The 21,293-nt window shown below is 38.3% G+C and overlaps 1 protein-coding gene across 11 annotated transcripts in view; it reads right to left on the reverse strand.

Annotated features, from left to right (window-relative positions):
- CDH18 (cadherin 18) overlaps nucleotides 1-21,293 on the reverse strand; it is a 1,278,664-nt gene that overhangs the window by 146,375 nt on the left and 1,110,996 nt on the right. For all 11 annotated transcript variants that reach the window (XM_086362510.1, XM_086362508.1, XM_086362509.1 and 8 more), the window contains one exon: nucleotides 7,365-7,532. In XM_086362510.1, coding sequence (XP_086218636.1) covers nucleotides 7,365-7,532 — 168 coding nt within the window. The remainder of the gene's footprint in view (nucleotides 1-7,364; nucleotides 7,533-21,293) is intronic.

Raw genomic sequence — 21,293 nt, forward strand, 5'->3', positions numbered from 1 at the left:
TATTATATGCATATTCTTTATACAGAATAATAGAGGTCAGTGATTTTTACCTGCCTGAGAATAAATTTAAAAATGACTAGAATATAGTTAAAACCAGAGAAGGAAATAACAAAAATCTTAAAGAATAAATTCCTTTCAACAGAAGGGATAATATTGAGGAATTTATACCTTGAGATATTTTTTTCTGAAGAAGAACTGGGCAACTTTTGTGTCCTTGGAGTAAGGATTCAAGCCACAGATATATTTATTTGTTCTCTTACACTGCAAGTCTTGCAAGTAGCTCCCATTCCTAATACTTTCCTGCCCACATACAGGCATTACTAGAATTGAGCAGTGGCTGTCCTCTTAGCTGTGTATGTACCTTCCCGTCTCTGTTCTCCCCTGTAACCTCCCTGACACTCGCAGACAGCCTGCTTTCACCTGGACCTTTGTTTGTCTTGTATTCCAGGCCACTGAGTTTGTATCTCCCTAGTGCAGAGTCTTTGTAAAGCAAATTATTAATCTAGTCCCCTCTCTTACTCTCAAATGCTTACTCAAAACCTAGGCAGCTTAAATTAAGATAAAGTAGATAGACTTAGAGTCTGTCATACAGAGTGAAGTAAGCCAGAAAAAGATAAACAAACATATTAACACACACATGTGGAATCTAGAAAAATGGTACACCTGAACCTATTTGCAGGGCAGGAATAGAGAAGCAGATGTAGAGATCAGACATATGGACATGGGATGGGGGGGCAGTGAATTGGGAGAGCAGGACTGACATATATACGCTACCACATGTAAAATAAATAGCCAGTGGGAACCTGATATATAGCACAGGGAGCTCAGCTCAGTGCTCTGTGATATCCTAGTGAGGTGGTATGGGATGGAGGATGGCAGGGAATCTCAAATGGAAGGCCACAGCAGAAGCCAAAAGAATACTGTAAAGTGATTATACTCTAATTTAGAAAAGATACAGCGATAGCTTTAAATTGAGATATAAGAGGTAAGAAATTGATTCCATTGTAAATTAATAGAAGAAAGAAAAATGCATTGTTAAAAATATGTGCTAGATGTTTACGCGAGAGTCAGTCACAGTCTTGCTGTAACATGGCTTTCACAGCTGAAGAGGGAAAAAAAAAGTCAGAAGAAATGTAAAACAAACAAGAACATCTTAAGAAAAACAATTAGATTACTGGGTCTATTTAATGCCTGGATAAGATAGAGTGCCTAATGAACTATGGACAGAGGTTTGTGACGTTGTACAGGAAACAGGGATCAAGACCATCCCCATGGAAAAGAAATGCAAAAAAGCAAAATGGCTGTCTGAGGAGGCCTTACAAATAGCTGTGAAAAGAAGAGAAGCAAAAAGCAAGGGAGAAAAGGAAAGATATAAGCATCTGAATACAGAGTTCCAAAGAATAGCAAGAAGAGATAGGAAAGCCTTCCTCAGCAATCAATGCAAAGAAATAGAGGAAAACAACAGAATAGGAAAGACTAGAGATCTCTTCAAGAAAATTAGAGATACCAAGGGCACATTTCATGCAAAGATGGGCTTGATAAAGGACAGAAATGGTATGGACCTAACAGAAGCAGAAGATATTAAGATGAGGTGGCAAGAATACACAGAAGAACTGTACAAAAAAGATCTTCATGACCAAGATAATCACGATGGTGTGATCACTCACCTAGAGCCAGACATCCTGAAATGTGAAGTCAGGTGGGCCTTAGGAAGCATCACTACAAACAAAGCTAGTGGAGGTGATGGAATTCCAGTTGAGCTATTTGAAATCCTGAAAGATGATGCTGTGAAAGTGCTGCACTCAATATGCCAGCAAAATTGGAAAACTCAGCAGTGGCCACAGGACTGGAAAAGGTCAGGTTTCATTCCAATCCCAAAGAAAGGTAGTACCAAAGAATGTTCAAACAAAGGCACAATTTGCACTCATCTCACATGCTAGCAAAGTAATGCTCAAAATTCTCCAAGACAGGCTTCAGCAATATGTGAACGGTGAACTTCCAGATGTTCAAGCTGGTTTTAGAAAAGGCAGAGGAACCAGAGATCAAATTGCCAACATCCGCTGGATCATGGAAAAAGCAAGAGAGTTCCAGAAAAACATCTATTTCTGCTTTATTGACTATGCCAAAGCCTTTGACTGTGTGGATCACAATCAACTGTGGAAAATTCTGAAAGAGATGGGAATACCAGACCACCTGACCTCCTTCTTGAGAAACCTATATGCAGGTCAGGAAGCAACAGTTAGAACTGGACATGGAACAACAGACTGGTTCCAAATAGGAAAAGGAGTACATCAAGGCTGTATATTGTCACCCTGCTTATTTAACTTATATGCAGAGTACTTCATGAGAAACACTGGGCTGGAAGAAGCAAAAGCTGGAATCAAGATTGCCAGGAGAAATATCAATAACCTCAGATATGCAGATGATACCTCCCTATGGCAGAAAGTGAAGAGGAACTAAAAAGCCTCTTGATGAATGTGAAAGAGGAGAATGAAAAAGTTGGCTTTAAGCTCAACATTCAGAAAATGAAGATCATGGCATCTGGTCCCATCACTTCATGGGAAATAGATGGGGAAACAGTGGAAACAGGGTCAGACTTTATTTTTTGGGGCTCCAAAATCACTGCAGATGGTGACTGCAGCCATGAAATTAAAAGACACTTACTCCTTGGAAGGAAAGTTACGACCAACCTAGAAAGCATATTAAAATGCAGAGACATTACTTTGCCACCAATGGTCCGTCTAGTCAAGGCTATAGTTTTTCCAGTGGTCATGTATGGATGAGAGAGTTGGACTGTGAAGAAAGCTGAATGCAGAAGAATTGATGCTTTTGAACTGTGGTGTTGGAGAAGACTCTTGAGAGTCCCTTGGACTGCAAGGAGATCCAACCAGTCCATTCTAAAGGAGATCAGCCCTGGGATTTCTTTGGAAGGAATGATGCTAAAGCTGAAACTCCAGTACTTTGGCCACCTCATGCAAAGAATTGACTCTTTGGAAAAGACTCTGATGCTGGAAGGGATTGGGGGGCAGGAGGAAAAGGGGATGACAGAGGATGAGATGGCTGGATGGCATCACCCACTAGATGGACGTGAGTTTGAATGAACTCCGCGAGCTGGTGTTGGACAGGGAGGCCTGGCATGCTGCAGTTCAAGAAGTTGCAAAGAGTTGGACATGACTGCGCACCTGAACTGAACTGAACTGAAATAAGAACTTTATAGGATTTGAACTGTGTTTAGATTTGTGCATTTCATGCTGCTTTATGTATGCAAGTCTTAATAATATATATGATTGTTTTTTCTTCAAGCAATTTGCAAAGTTTCCCAAGGTATAGTTTGTCATTTTTTTTTCATTTGATGAGTTATAATGCTTTGGGGATAATTAAAGAATACTGCAAGCTACTCTTATTGTGGTGACACCAAATCATTCTGAGAGCAACAATGTGCTTAGAGCAGTATGGGTGCAAAATAAAATATCTTTTAAACAAATCAGAGTGTGAAGTTCTGGGTGTGTACCGCCTTTGTTTCAACACACTAAGAGCATATCACCATGGGGCAGGATTGACAGTTGTCAGTCATTCTGGGGAGACTGAAGATATATAGATCCCTTTAGTGATTAATGTAATGAGTTCACTCAAAGAGTATTCATTTATCCTTTTTCAAGTTAAACAATTGTTTCACTATGAACTGATGCTTCAGCAACAATCATAGATCAGAGTAAAGTTAGGGATACATTTTTCTTTATTCATCACCAGTTTCTGATTTTCTAGTGATTTCTAAAATAAGTTTTAATGGACTTGTCAGGTTAAAATCAGTTTATTAAGCCCCCTGCATAAATTTTTCACTCTATTATAATAAGGGTTATAATATTAATATACATCTTAAAAATAGTGGTGATAGAATCTACTTAAATAACATAGGTTGAAAATGAGGTTGGTGTTGTAATTATAATAACGTTTATATTCAGCTTAATTCAGCATTATCATTCATTACCTCTTAAAAAAAAAATCTTTGAACTTTAGTCTCTGGTGGCTCAGTAGGAAAGATTCTGCCTGGAGATGAGAGTTTGATCCCTGGATCAGGAAGATCCTCCGGAGAAGGAAATGAAACTCACTCCAGTAATTTTGCCTGGGAAATCCAATGGGCAGAGGAACGAGGCACGCTACAGTCCATGGGGTCACAAAAGAGTCGGGGATGACTTAGTGACTAAATCAACCAATGAACTCCTTACTCTATAAAAGGGTTTTGTTGTTGTTTAGTCCAACACTTTGCCACCCTGTTGACTGCAGTATACCTGGCTCCCCTGTCCTTCACTATCTCCCAGAGTCTGATCAACTCATGTGCATTGAATTGATGATGCCATCCAACAATCTCATCCTCATCCTTCTCCTCCGACCTTCAATCTTTCCCAGCATCAGGGTCTTTTCCAATGAGTTGGCTCTTCACATATAGGTGGCCAAATTTTCGGAGTTTCAGCATCAGTCTTTATAATGAATATTCAAGGTTAATTTCCTTTAGGATTGACCTGTTTGAGCTACTTGCAGTCCAAGGGATTCTCAAGAGTCCTCTCCAGCACCACAGTTCAAAAGCATCAGTTCTTCAGCACTCAGGCTTCTTTATGGTCCCACTTTCACATTCGTACATGACTACTGGAAAACCAAATTGTTGACAATATGGACCTTTGTCAGTAAACTGATGTCTCTGCTTTTTAATATACTGTCTAAGTTTGTCATAGCTTTTCTTCCAAGGAGCAAGCATCTTTTAATTTCACGGCTACAGTCACCATCCGATTACACTAGTCTCATAATGAAACATGCGTATATGCATATTGTGTGGAATAAGGGGTTAAATGAATACAAAAATACACTGCAATTTTGTAAAATGACTTGGAATTTAATTATACTTCATAGTTTAATAATATGTACTTATCTATGACATAATTTTCTTTCAAATATGTTTTCTTCATAGAGCAAAAGCCACTTGAAAGAACCAAGTCACATAATCTTGTCCTTAGAATTGATATTTTAAAGGAACTTTGCCTAACCATGAATTCAACTTGCCTGTCTTTATCCATAGTCTTTTAATAATAATATTTTTACAGAGTATTTAAATTAAACTCATTTACTCATTCATTTTGTAACCATTTATCCAGACAGAGCTAGGCACCAATCTAAACACTTAATGCTACAAAGACAAATCAAGCATCATTCTTACTTAGAGGGACCCACAGTATAGGGGAGATTTGCACCTATGGAGATAAATATAGCATAAAAGCACATGGGAAAGTGCCATGTTACAGAAACCAAGGGTTAATTAACTGCTAATTCTGTGATGGAGTTCAGAGAAACTTTTAGGAGGGCTTTTAAACAAAGGAATGTGGTAGTCCTGGTGGCTCAGATGGTAAATGCCTTCAATACAGGAGACCCAGCTTTGATCTCTGTTTAGGAAGATCCCCTGGAGAAGAGAATGACAACCCAATCCAGTATTCTTGCCTAGAAAATTCCATGGACAGAGGAGCCTGGAGGACTATAGTTCATGGGGTCACAAAGAGTTGGATACAACTGAATGACTATTACAAACAAAGGAATGTGAGTGAAAAATTCTAGACTGATTTAAGGATATGCATATTCTTGCTGTGTTTTCAGAACAGGCAGTATTCCATTGAGTACTGAGAGCAATACTGGGAGATAAGGCTGGGTAAGCCTTTCACACTGACACGTGGAGAGCGTTGTTGACTTGCCACAATGTCTACTTTGTTACAGAGTTTATTTTCTTCCTCACCCCAGATTTATTGAAGTTGAAATGTATTCCTTGGACTATAAATACAAACAGGCAAAATATTTTACCTCTGAAATTTCTGTTGTCCTTAAAACTCATTATTTACCAATAACCATCAAAATTGTCCATTACTTGTTTTTATTTCAAATATGCCTCTGCAAATTTTTCTAAAAATCACTGCAGCAGCTACTTCTCTGTAACTTTTTGATGATATTTGCTAAGCTGTTTTTTCAAAGACGAACCTAGCAGGTCTTTTTAAAAAAATTATTGGAGTAGAGTTGCTTTGAAATATTATGTTATTTTCTGCTTTACAGTAAAGTGAATCATCCATCAGTCAGTTCAGTTCAGTTGCTCAGTCCTGTCCGACTCTTTGCGACCCCATGAATTGCAGCACGTCAGGCCTCCCTGTCCATCACCAACTGCTGGAGTTCACTCAGACTCACATCCATTGAGTCAGTAATGCCATCCAGCCATCTCATCCTCTGTCGTCCCCTTCCCCTCCTGCCCTCAATCCCTCCCAGCATCAGAGTCTTTTCCAGTGAGTCAACTCTTCTCATGAGGTGGCCAAAGTACTGGAGTTTCAGCTTTAGCATCATTCCTTCCAAAGAAATCCCAGGGCTGATCTCCTTCAGAATGGACTGGTTGGATCTCCTTGCAGTCCAAGGGACTCTCAAGAGTCTTCTTCAACACCACAGTTCAAAAGTTTCAATTCTTCGGCCACGTTAGAAATACTCAAATATGTTTCCTTCCCTTTCTGAAAGTGTCATAAACAGTATTTCATTCTGAACTCACAGAACTGATACTCTCTCTTTGAATCACCTGATGGGCTCTCCACTCAGAAGGTTCATATTCTACTCTGAGATTGTAGTTTATTATGTTTGTGATACCTTGCCATTGGATGGTGTGCTTCTGTGTGTATGTGAAGAGCATTCATTCCTAATAGGAAGAATTAAAAAAAAAAATCATCCCACAAAGAGTACATATTCAATAGTTTTACAAGAGTAGAATGTCCATATCAAAATGTTTATTCTGGATACCTCCAGGAATTCCTTCAGTTCAGTTTAGTTCAGTCGCTCTAATACATAAATACTTCAGCAAATACAAAGCATCAATTCTTAGTACTAGTATCTCATTTTTAGTATTTAACTGTGATGTCAATTGAAATGGATATCTTAAACACAGTGACACCTATCTACCAAGTTCAGGAGACAACAGATGGGGTGATTTCCTTAGTCTTGTGTATAAAAGGAAGACTGTACAAACACGATCTTTCCATTTAAGAGAATAGTCACATGACATTATATGTCCAAGTACAGTTGACCTTGAACAATGTGGGAGTTAGGAGCATCCAAACTCTACACTGTCCATACATATAACTTATAGTCAGCCCTCTGTATCCAGGTTCCTCAGTATCTGCAGATACACCCAACCACTGATCTGGTCATGTAGTCCTATAGTACTTGCTACTGAGAAAAATGAATATGTGGACTCTTGTATCTCAAGTCCATATTGTTCAAGGCTTAGCTGTATTTCAGTTTGTCTTACAGAAATGAATAGTGATAAGTGCAGATCAAAAGAAACATGTACTTACTCTGAGGAAACCTTGGGGGGTTGTCATTGACATCTGTCAGGGTGATGTTGACTGTGGTGGATCCTGAAAGCCCTCCAACTTGGCCAGCCATGTCTTTGGCTTGAATGACCACTGAGTAATGTTCTCTGGCTTCTCTGTCCATATTATGTAAGGCAGTTCTAATAACTCCTGTAATACATGTTTCAAACAGAATAGCATGGATTATACATTAAATGAAAAGCAATATAGCTATATATCTCTCTTTATTTTCATTTTAAGAAAAGTAGGTCTTTTAATGTTTTTATTGGAATATAATTGCTCAGCAATGTTGTATTAGTTTGTGCTACTCAACGTCATGAATTTGCCATATGTATACATTTATCCCCTCCCTCTTGAGCCTCCCTTCCCTGCCCCCAATTCCACCCATTTGGTTAATCACAGAGTACTAGATGGGCTTTCTGAGTTATACAGCAGCTTCCCACTAGCTAGCTATTTTACATATGGTAGCATATATATGTTAATGTTAGTCTCTCAATAATCCTCCCTCTCAGTCCCCACGAGTCCATTTTCTATGTCTGCACCTCTATTCCTGCTCTACAAATAGGTTCATCTGCACCATTTAAGAAAAGTAGTTTTAACTGAAATGCTTTTAGGAGAAAGTCGGGCTTTAGAGACAAACAGTACCTGCCCATGTTATTAAAACTGTCTCATGGAAATATTTGTTTACAACCATAGATTCCAAGGGAATCTATAGATAATAAGGGACAAATGAAGGTATCCCATCTCTTGGCGCTCCTTGGGGTGACAGGCCTGTAAGAGGCAGACCTGCAGTCCCTGCTCTTTCCTTCTGCTGGTGACCTGAATATTTCATGACTTGTGCTCATCCTAAGTGTCGCTCAGATGATTTGAGCAGAGGTTAATTTTTCTCCTTACACAACAATTTACATAGTTTGCTGACAGGGTTGTCAAATTTTGATGATGAAAACATTGTCAGAGTGTAGACACTTGAAAAAGATTATAGGCAGGTAGTACTTTAACATTTATCAAGACTAGGAAACTGACTACTTTTTTGTCAGGAAATAACAACTATAATAAAACGTAGATCTCAGTACATGAGCAAAATAAAGAAAGCGATGAGACTGTTCAAAAAATTATATGTAAAGTCACATTCTTTGTCTTGCAGTGACATGTAATATGCTTTGTCTTACAGTGACATTCAATAGATACAAATGCTATATGTCATATGTAATTATATGTAGGTAAACACACCACACACAGATGCACACACACACAGACAAACACACACACACATAGCTCTGTCAATAGACCCTTACATTGAAAACTGACACAAATTTTGCACTGGGTCAACGTTTATATAAGAACTACCAAATATGTCTCCAGTTCAGTCACTCCATCGAGTCAGACTCTTTGCAACCCCATGGTCTATAGCATGCCAGGCCTCCCTGTCCATCACCAGCTCCTTTAATTTACTCAAAGTCATGTCCACTGAGTTGGTGATGAGATCCAACCATCTCACCCTCTATCATTCCCTTCTCCTCCCGCCTTCCATCTTTCTCAGCATCAGGGTCTTTCCCGTGAGTCAGTCTTTTGCATCAGGTAGCCAAAGGACTGGAGTTTCAGCTTCAGGATCAGTCCTTCTAATGAATATTCAGGATGGATTTCCTTTAGGATGGACTGCTTGGATCTCCTTGCAGTCCAAGGGACTCTCAAGAGTCTTCTCCAATATCAAGTTCAAAAGCATCAATTATTCAGCATTCTTTATTGTCCACCTCTCATGTCCATACACGACTACTGGGAAAACCATAGCTTTGGCTAGATGGGACTGTTGGCAAAGTAATGTCTCTGCTTTTTAAAATGTTGTCTAGGTTGGTCATAACTTTTCTTCCAAGGAGTAAGTATCTTTTAATTTCATTGCTGCAGTCAACATCTGCAGTGATTTTGTAGCCCCCCCAAAATAAAGTCTCTCACTGTTTCCATTGTTTCCCCGTCTATTGCCATGAAGTGATGTGACCAGATGCCATGATCTTAGTTTTCTGAATGTTGAGCTTTAAGCCAACTTTTTCACTCTCCTGTTTCACTCTCATCAAAAGGCTCTTTAGTTCTTCTTTGCTTTGTGCCATAAGGGTGGTATCATCTGCATATCTGAGGTCACTGATATTTCTCCCAGCAATCTTGATTCCAGCTTGTGCTTCTTCCAGCCCAGCATTTCTCATGATGTACTCTGCATATAAGTTAAATAGGCAGGGTGACAATATATAGCCTTGAGGTATTCCTTTTCCTATTTGGAACCAGTCTGTTGTTCTACATCCAGTTCTAACTGTTGCTTCCTGACCTGCATATAGATTTCTCAAGAGGCAGGTCAGGTGGTCTGGTATTCTATCTCTCGAAGAATTTTCCACAGTTTATTGTGATCCTTACCATCAAAGGCTTTGGCATAGTCAATAAAGCAGAAATAGATCTTTTTCTCTGGAACTCTTGTGTTTTTTTTGATGATCCAATGAAGAGGCAAGAATATACAGAAGAACTATACTCAAAAGATCTTCACAACCCAGATAATCACGATGTTGTGATTACTCACCTAGAGCCAGACATCCTGGAATGTGAAGTCAAGTGGGCCTTAGAAAGCATCACTGTGAACAAAACTAGTGGAGGTGATGGAATTGGAGTTGAGCTATTTCAAATCCTAACAGATGATGCTGTGAAAGTGCTGCACTCAATATGCCAGCAAATTTGGAAAATGCAGCAGTGGTCACAGGACTGGAAAAGTTCAGTTTTCATTTCAATTCCAAAGGAAGACAATGCCTAAGAATTCTCAAACTGCTGCACAATTGCACTCATCTCACACACTAGTAAAGTAATGCTTAAAATTCTCCAACCCAGGCTTCAACAATACATGAAATGTGAACTTCCAGATGTTCAAGCTGATTTTAGAAAAGGCAGAGGAGCCAGAGATAAAATTGCCAACATCCACTGGATCATTGAAAAAGCAAGAGAGTTCCAGAGTATAAGACACTTAACCACTATGTTTTTTTTTCTTTACTGACTTGATTGCACATGTAATGACTTTGAGTAAGAGCCACAGGCCCCAGGAAAATAGAATTCCAACTTTTAATACTTGTGGACATATAATGGAGGAAGTTTAGGAGAACTTTCCTGAAGCTAAACAGGAATGAAAATTATTCATATCAAAATGAATTATAATAATATGATAATAAATGATTCATCTAAACCATGCATATGAAAAAGCCTCAAGCATTCTTATTAAAAAGAACAATGTTTTTTTCCCATATAATAATTATATAAGAAAAAAGTTGCAGAAAACTGATGCAGAGGGGAACAAGTTAAGAGTTTATGAAAACATTAAATGAAAGAAATTTATACTTTCTAATATTAAAAAAAAAAAAAAAACACAATACCATTCTGAAAGAAAAAAGGGACTTACCTCTGATATGTAGAAGTATGAGATTACTATACAGAATATTTTACAATGAAATCATTACAGTAATATTTGTAGAATATACAAATATGAAAATAAAATCTTTTTTAAAATATTTATTTTTTGATTGAAGGATAATTGCTTTACAGAATTTTGTTTTGTTCTGTCAAACATAAACATGAGTCAGCCATAGGTGTATACACGTCACCTCCCTCTTGAAACTCCCTCCCATCTATCACCAAAGTGAATGACAGATATTTTATGCAATCTGAATGTCATTCATTTAAAAGGATCAGAGAAGAAGAATTAACACAAACCCTGTTTTATAGCACAGACTTTAATAATTTCATTATATCCCTTCTTTTATAATAGTGTCACTGTGACATGAAACAGGAAGAAATTTATCAAAGAAATTTGCTTATGGAAAGAAAAGAGCATATCTAGAATTGACACATGTTTCTCAAAAATGATTGTCTAAGGAATAATTTAAACATTCAATTCTCCTGAGAATGGCTCATTTGCATGTTCTTAGCTATGACCTCGCCTGAGTGCACACAGGTTACTGAGCAAATTGCCATTGCCTCATGATCCCCTTATACAAAATATGATTCCAACATATAGCCCTGATGTTCCTGAGTGGGATAGTCTAGAACGTAGCTGGTGCACAGTTACTTTAGTTTTTTCCTTTTCAGTAGAATTTTTTTCAGAGTAGTTTTAGGTCCACAGTAAAATTAAGAAAATATAGTTGTCATGTACCTTTTTTCTCCAGACTGTACACCACCTCCCCAACTAGCCACATTGTGTACTAAAATAATTCATTTGTTACAATTGATAAACATACATTATTAGCACATCATTATCACCATGGCACCTGGTCCCATCACTTCATGAGAAATAGATGGGGACACAGTGGAAACAGTGGCTGACTTTATTTTAGGGGCTCCAAAATCACTGCAGATGGTGATTGCAGCCATGAAATTAAAAGATGCTTACTCCTTGGAAGGAAAGTTATGACCAACCTAGATAGCATATTGAAAAGCAGAGACATCACTTTGCCAACAAAGGTCTGTCTAGTCAAGGCTATGGTTTTTCCAGTGGTCATGTATGGGTGTGAGAGTTCGACTGTGAAGAAAGCTGAGCACAGAAGAATTGATGCTTTTGAACTGTGGTGCTGGAGAAGACTCTTGAAAGTCCCTTGGACTGCAAGGAGATCCAATCAGTCCATTCTAAAGGAGATCAGTCCTGGGTGTTCTTTGGAAGGACTGATGCTAAACCTGAAACTCCAGTACTTTGGCCACCTCATGCGAAGAGTTGACTCATTGGAAAAGACTCTGATGCTGGGAGGGATTGGGGGCAGGAGGAGAAGGGGATGGCAGAGGATGAGATGGCTGGATGGCATCACCCACTCAATGGACATGAGTTTGAGTGAACTCTGAGAGTTGGTGATGGACAGGGGCGTGCTGCAATTCATGGGGTTGCAAAGAGTTGGACATGACTGAGCAACTGAACTGAACTGATCACCCAAAGTATATAATTTACATTAGAGATCCCGCTTGGTGTTGCATATTCTATGGGTTTGGATCCATGTATAATGACATGTATTCATTACAGTATAACATAGAATACTTTAACTGCCCTAAAAATCCTCTCTTTTCCACATATTCATTCCCTCCCTCTCCTCAGCCTTTGACAATCACTGATCATTTTACTGTGTTCTTAATTTTGCTTTTTCCAAAATGTCATATAATTGGAGCCCTACAGTTTGCGATCTTTTCAAATTGACGTCTTCAATTAGTAATGGGCATTTAAGGATCTTCCATGTCTGTCCATGGCTTGATAGTTCCTTTGTTTCTAAAACTGTTGTATGTGCTTAGTAATGTCTCACTCTTTACAGCCCCATGAACTGTAGCCCACCAGGCTCCTCTGTCCTTGGAATTTTACAGGAAAGAACACTGGAGTGGGTTGCAATGTTCTTTTCTAGCTTTCACCTAAAAACTGTAAAATAGGTTTGTCAATACCTATAAAAAATGTCTGGGATTTGATTGGTATCCCACTGAATGTACTGATAATATTAAGCAGAATTAACATCATGATAATATTGAGTCTTGCTTATCCTTGCACATAACATATATCTCCATTTATTTACTTCTTATTTGTTTCTTTATTGAGACTCTTATAGTTTTCCTCATATAGATCTCATACCTTTTATCATTAAATTTACCCCCAATTATCTCTTTTTAGGGGAAGCTAACCTAAATGGCATTGTATTTTTAAATCAAAGTCTACTTTTTTATTGCTCATAAATAGGAAAGAGGTTGACTTTTATATATCAACCTTATATCCTGAAACCTTTCTCTCTAAAGACTGTGTCCTTGGACATAGCTCCCACTCTGGGAAATGTTAGCAGAAAAATTATTCCAAGGGCAGAGAAGTGGGTGAGGAGCCTCTGATTACGTGGTTTCAGCTTGTTAGTCAACTGGCATTCATGTCCTCTGAATGACCTCCCCTGACATTAACAACAACTATAGGTGAGTCCAGCGTAAGTAGGTCAAAAGTATGAAAAGTCACAATTAGAAGGATGAAATTCTGCCATTGTTTTCATACATTTCTTCATTTTTTATCACCATCTTGTCATATCAAAATACATGTGGAATCACACACATGAAAACAACCAATAATATTCAATTATAATAAACATTTTTCAAAACTATGAAGCCTAAACTCCTATATAAGACTAGGATAAAATATATTTGTATAGGCCAAATAATAACTGATATTTTGATTTTATGTTTGGCTTTTCTATCACGTATCCATGGATCCAGTAATTGTATTTTAACTTATTTTTTTCTTTCAAATAAACCTAATAATAAAGACATCACCTGGCCTTTTTATTTGGTAAATTTGTAAAGAAAACAATGCAGAGTAGCTAAATTAATCACCTTAAATTAGTGCGGTGTTTGCATAAGGACAAAGGAACCGTTCCACTTTTCAATATATGCTAGGTAACTACTACTAACATATTCTGAATGTTTGTCTGACTTGCTTCACTAGCAATGTTTATTTCAAAATTTTTAACAGAAATTGTTGCCTTTTATTTGCCTGTGATGCTGTGTTGAATCAACAGAAAGTGATTACTTTTGTATCATTTTGTTTTGTTTCTTATTTCTTTCCTGGTAAACGATCACATGTGCCCCACTGCCTGCAAATTACCTTCTGACTACGGTTTCCCAATCACCTTGATATGTAGGGGCTTGTAACTGGGAATGACTCTTTGCTGAATACAAGCTCATAACATTGGAACTCATCTGCAGTTATAAACATTACTCACTGAACCTGACTCACTAGATCACCATGTGTTTTTTTCCTTGACTGGTGATATTCATATAGAGCAATAGATCCTCCAAAATGGTTTCTTGTATTTTAGCCACTAAAAAGAATTTAAGATGGAAATATACAAATCAAGTTTATTAGGTAATACCACAGAAGACTGAAAAATAAAATCTCTAAAAGGGTGGAACAAATAAACAGGCATGACATTCAAATTGTTAAAAACATTTTCAAGTGCATATGTGGATTTATAAGAAGAGCTGGTAAATTTTCTTCCATATCTTAACTACATATATTCATTTGGGCTCAATTGCTTATTTTCTTTCTTAATTTTTTCAATTGTTCATTCATTCATTTGAACTCTCATATAATTATGTAACGCCTATTACAAGATATCAGGGCTTCCCTGGTGGCTCAGACAGTAAAGCGTCTGCCTGCAATGCTCGAGGCCCTGGCTCGATCCCTGGGTTGGGAAGATCCCCTGGAGAAGGAAATGGCAACCCACTCCAGTATTCTTGCCTGGAGAATTCCATGGACAGAGAAGCCTGGTGCAGGCTACAGTCCATGTGTTGCAAAGAGATGGACACGACTGAGCGACTTCACTTTCTATTACAAGATATGGGTCTGTATAAGAGTGTGTTCAGCCATGTCTGACTTTTAGTGACCCAATGGACTTTGTCCATGGAATTTTCCAGGCAAGAATACTAGACTCGATTGCCACTTCCTACTCCAGGGGATATTCCTGACCCAAGGATCAAACTCACATCTCCCACATTGACAGGTGGAAATTCTTTCCCACTGTACTTCCTGGGAAGCCCCAAAATGTACTGGAGTCCTACTGTTTTTCTAATGGGGCACAGTTCAGTCACTCAGTCATGTCAGACTCTTTGTGACCCCATGAATTGCAGCACACCAGGCCTCCCAGTCCATCACCAACTCCTGGAGTTCACTCAGACTCATGTCCATTGAGTCGGTGATGCCATCCAGCCATCTCATCCTCTGTTGTCCCCTTGTCTTCCTGCCCTCAATCCCTCCCAGCATCAGGGTCTTTTCCAATGAGTCAACATTTTGCAAGAGGTGGCCAAAGTACTGGAGTTTCAGGTTTAACATCAGTCCTTCCAAAGAATACCCAGGACTGATCTCCTTTAGAATGGACTGATTGTATCTCCTTGCAGTCCAAGGGACTCTGAAGAGTCTTCTCCAACACCACAGTTCAAAAGTGTCAATTCTTCTGTGCTCAGCTTTCTTCACAGTACAACTCTCACATCCATACATGACCACTGGAAAAACCATAGCCTTGACTAGACGGACTTTTGTTTGTAAAGCAATGTCTCTGCTTTTTAGCGTGCTATCTAGGTTGGTCATAACTTTCCTTCCAAGGAGTAAGCATCTTTTAATTTCATGGCTGCAGTCACCATCTGCATTGATTTTGGATCCCCTCAAAATAAAATCAGTCACTGTTTCCACTGTTTCCCCATCTATTTCCCATGAAGTGATTGGATCAGAAGCCAAATGGGGCATAAGGGTTACTTAAAAACAAAATTATGTGAAGTTATAATTATAATACAACTTCAAGGACACCATTCTAGACCTACTGAATGAAAATTTAGGGAAGTGGGCCCATCATCAGTATTTGTGACAAACCTCTTCTGTGGTTCCCATGAATGGTCTAATCTGAGATATTCACCTGCAGTTGAGGACATATGATATCTGGCCTCCAAGTACTCATATTTCATTGGAGTATCTGATCATTTAAAACAATTAGGAAAACATTAAGAGGTTTATATATATTTAAAAGTTTCATTAACCAGTTCCTACACAATGATATTTAACATCTTGCAGTAATAATTTATCCTTCCAACTGCCTGAAAATGATGATCTAGGTACCTGGGAGATTTTTTATGTTAGCTAACGAAGTGCTATTTGTTTCAACATTTAGTATATTATATGGTACTTCTATTCAACTACACATTATGAATTTTTCCTACTGATTTTGTAAAGATAATGTGACTTTCATAAATTCCCATCTACATTGAAATCAAAAACACTGAGACATTAAATCATCACCACAGTTTCAGAAATCTGTTTTCTTCATTCACCACCAACCCAATGTATATTGAATGTGTCTCTGCTCTATTTAAAATGTGGAGTACTGGGACATTAACGATAGGGCTTATGATTTTAGAAGGTCATGATTAGAGTCTTTACTGACAGGGGAATAAATATGAAAGTATGGAAAGTTAAGTGTTAGTCACTCAGTCGTGTCTGACTTTTTCAGATCTCATGGACTATAGCCAGCCAGGCACCTCTGTCCATTAAATTCTCCTGGCAAGAATACTAGAGCAGGTAGTCATTCCCTTCTCCAGGGGATATTCCCAACCCAGGGATTGAACTTAGGTCTCCTGCATTGTAGACAGATTCTTTACCATATGAGCCATCAGGGAAGCGCCAATACTACAAATAGATTTTGTTAAACGAATAGGCAAAACCCAGACTTTGAAGGCCGTATTTATCCATATGCATGAGCATGACAAAGGAGTACTTCATGAGACAACAACACGTTTGTAGGATATAGAAAGAAGAATGGAGAAGCAAGGAACCCTTGGAAAGGGGATCTGTCATCAACAAAGGGGCAGATACAGAATGTACATGGATGCATTGCCAAGATTGGCTGCATTGGAAAAGTACTGTGGGAAATAGTAGAGGTTTAGGTACTCATTAATACTCTGAATATTTCTATGGTTTCTTCCTCAAGTGACTGAAAGTTTGAAGAGCTCTGCTGCCACCCCTATGGAAAGTCATCACTGACTAAACATTACTACCAGTCAGTTGTCAGAGGCTGTGGTTCGGCAGATACATGGTTATATCTACAGCTACATTTGACACATTTCAAACTCTAAACTAGTTTAATAACTAATTAAACTTCATAATTTTATTTATGTTTTCATTATATGATGCATTTTATTTTTAAAGAAAATTTATATTGTATGAAACACTGGCATCTCAATTAAAAATAAACATATTTAGCTTCAAGCTATGACTCATCGAATTAATCATCATAAATTCAGGAATGTAGACATTTATATGTTTTAAGAGGAAGATTCAATTTTTCCTCTTCTACAAGTTTTTTCTTCCTACCCTCAAAATTGATGATGAAGCATTTTATTTCTGGTGAGGAGAAAAGAATGGTGAATTTATATGTTTTGAGTATGAACTGTGACTCAGGCACTCTCTTCAGGTGTATTATTTTCCCACATGTTCTTCATGGGAGAGAAAGCTCAAAGTTTAAGTAACGCTCTCCAGATGAGAAATCAGCAGAAGCCAAAATGTAACCAAGGGCTTCCTGACAGAGTGCCACCATGCTATTAGTTCAAGTAATGAAGTCCTCGGACCTTGTGGGCTCTTAGGAGAGGCTTGTGATATTGGGAGGGGTCTGGGGTGGTGGATAGAGAAAGAGAGAGACAGGGAGGAGGAGAGGAGAGGAGGAGGTGGAGAGAGGAACAGAATTATAAAAATAAGTATTACCTTCTCTATGGATTTGGGGGCACAGATCAAACAGATCCAAAGAGAAGGTGGTTGTGTTTATACATTGTCAAATGTGCTTCTGACTTAGAAGGTTTTATTTTATTTCCATGTTTCTTTCTCTTTCTCTTTTTATTGTTTTTGCATTTGCTTATGGCTTATATCTATTTCTAGTGTTTCAATGTGATCTACAATTTCAAGAGACCCATCTTTCTGTGTTGTGTGTGTGTGTGTGTGTGTGTGTGTGTGTGAACTTAGTAGCTCAGTCATGTTCGACCCTTTGAAACCTCATGAAATGTAGCTGGTCAGGCTCCTCTGTCCATGGAATTTTCTAGGCAAGAATATTGGAGTGGATTGCCATTTCCTACTCCAGGGGATCATCCCAACTGAGGGATCAAACTTGTATCTTTTCTGCCTCCTGCATTTAAAGGTGGATTCTTTATTACTATGCTATATGGGAAGCCCCAGTGTTTCTAGTCAAAATATTTAATAACCACACTGATAGTCATAGCTTTTCCAGGGCATTTGTGAAGACCAAATATTATATGGATTTTTAGGCTTTCAGCTTAACGACTCCATTCAGAAAAAATGTACTGCAACAGCATGGTAGGGAGAAAAATAAAGTATAAACTTCAAAATAAGACTTATCTGGGGGATGAAATTCCAATGGTGATGATGTTCCTGATAATAGAACTATTGACAGTTATTTAGTATTTATTGAGCATAATGAGGAATGCTTTAGGTTAAATCACTAATCCTCACACTAAATCCTCACATCGACTGACTATGGAAGTTATTTATATTATCCCCTTTTTTAAACAAAGAGCGATTTCAAGAACAGAAAGGTTAAGAAGTTTGCCCAAGGACAGATAGGTATGATAGAGTCAGTATTTAATCTATGTAATTAGAATTCAGAGTCTGCTGTCATGATCACTACTGAGCTTCTGATTCCTTGCAAGTAAATTGAGGAATATACTGCCAAAGAGCCTGAAATTGATTTTGGGAGAATGTCTGCTTCTTGATAGTGTGGTATCAGAAAAAAATCACTTTCTCTTGAACAGTTTAGGTTCTAATAGCACTGGAAGCAAAGTTCTTACAATGATCAAGAAGAGGTCAGAAAGATGGTAGATAATCACAGGTTATGAAAGTGTTAAATGTTCAGTCATGTCCGACTCTTCACAACCCCATGGACTATAGCCTGCCAGGCTCCTCTGACCATGGGATTCTCCAGGCAAGAATACCAGGGTGGGTAGGCATTTCCTTCTCCAGGGGATCTTCTAGACCCAGGGATGAAACGTGGTTGTCATGCATTCAGGCTTCCCTGGTGGCTCACATGGTAAAGAATGTGTCTGCAATGCAGGAGAACTGGGTTTGATCCTTGGGGATGATCAACTGGGAGAAGGAAATGGCTACTCACTCCAGTGTTCTTGCCTGGAGAATTCCATGGACAGAGGAGCCTGGTGGGCTACAGTCCATTGGGTCGCAAAGAGTTGGACACAACTAAGTGACTAACACTTTCACTTTCAACCATAGGTAACCAAATGATCTTACTTTAATAGCTGAGGATTCAGTATTTTGTCCAAAAGAATAAACAGTGAGAAACAAAAACCTGAGTTTATCTTGATGCAAGTGGTCATTAGCTGGTTATGGTCTTTTTGCAGGGTATCAAATACCAATGCCATTATCCATGGCTGATCTATGACTTCTTTGACCAATATAGTACAGTAGAAGTGACAGTATATCAATTTCTTCACTGGACTTAAGAGGACTGGAATCTTCTGTGTTAGTATATATAAGCTCTGAGCTTTCAGGTAAGTGGTCTAATTACCATGATAGAGACCACATAGAGATGCTCTGAGATGGAATGTGCTTTGGATGTGTCTGAGCCCAGTTCCACAGCTCTTCTCATTGAGGCACTGAGCATATGAGTGGACTCATTTTTGAATGATTCCACTTGCCCGATGAATGCTACCAGGTAACCAAGTTAGAGTCACATGGATCAAGAAATTGTCAGATTTTTGCTCAACTACTTTCCTTCCAAAATCACTGTTGTTTTGAAAGCTCTTTGTTGGGTAAGTTTGCAATGACATTCGAATTTGGAGTACACATATACAGAAACAGATAAATATGTGCACACACACACACACACACATATATATTCAGATACACATACATACATACATACATACATTCATAAATACATATGAATAAACACACATACATGTTTATTTCTCACAGGGAAATATAAGATGGTTGGCTTTCTAAATTTACCCCTAACACCATTAAATTTAGTTTATACATCCCCAGCAAGATGTCCATCAGCACCTGACATAGGTCTTGAGAAGTTGAATGTTGGGAGTGGAATTCCCCACACTGGGGATGTTGGGAGTGGCATTCCCCATACTGAATTGAAAGTCTTTCTTTAAAGCTGCCGTGTATCTGTGTCTATGCCAGGTGATGTAGTTTGTTTCCCTCCACTGAAGCTGTAAGCAACAGTATACGTTTTCATGTTCTCTTCCCTTCAATAGTTCTCATATTGCCAGGTCCAATAGATAATGTTTATTTTCATTTCATCAGCAGCAAACTGACCACAGTGTACTGTTCTTACCTTTCCCAAAGACTCCATTTGCCTCTCTCTCTTATGTTTCATATTGTCATCATACGAATTTCCTTATTGTCATTATCTAAATTTATTTATAGTTTTTGGCAACTGTTTGTTCTTTTCCACTAGAATAAAACCTTCACAAAGCCGAAGATCTTTGTTGTATTTTCATTGCTATATGCTCATTGCCTAAAACAATCCCTGGTCCATAGTTGTTCTCAATGAATATTTGTTAAATGAATGAAGTGCCACAAAACCCACAAGAATTCATCATAGTGTTGAGTTTTGTTTTAGAATAAAATTAACATTAGTTTCTAAAATAAACAAGCTATGACATTCCATTTATTTTCTTTGGATATAAAATCTGTTATCTGTAATAAAGTACCACATACTGGGTGGCTTAAAATGAGTTTATTGTCTCATAGTTCTGGAAAATAAAAGGTCTGAAATCAAGGTTTTGGTAGGATTGGTTTCTCCTGAGGGCCGTGAGAGATGGATCTCTTCCAGATCTCTCTCTTTGGCTTGTAGATAACTATTTTTATGCCCACATCACATTCTCGCTGTATTATCAAATCATCTTTCCTCTGTAGTATCTCCATGTATACACTTCTCCTTATTATAAAGAAATCAGTCATATTGTATTAAGGGTCACCCTATGGTGCTCAGTTGCTCAAACATATCCTACTCTTTGCAACCCCACATACTGTAGCCTGTCAGGTTCCTCTGTCCATGAAATCTTCCAGGCAAGAATACTGGAGTGGGTTGACAGTTATTAATCCAGGGGATTGTCCCAATACAGGGATCAAACCCACATCCTTCATCTCCTATATTGGCAGGTGGATTCTTTACCACTAAAAATTCATTTTAGCTTGATTTATTCTTCAAAGACCCTATCTCCAAATAAGGTCACACTATCAGATCCTGGGGCTAGGAATTCAACCTATGAATTGGGGGTGGGGGATACACTGACCCATGACACAAAGTAAAATAATTCATCTCAGTTCAGTTCAGTCACTCAGGCATATCCAACTCTTTGCGACCC

The sequence above is a fragment of the Bos grunniens genome, chromosome 20 (genome assembly GCF_055505025.1).
Source record: "Bos grunniens cultivar Pamir isolate PY7600 chromosome 20, Bosgru_T2T1.0, whole genome shotgun sequence".
NCBI lineage: Eukaryota > Metazoa > Chordata > Mammalia > Artiodactyla > Bovidae > Bos > Bos grunniens.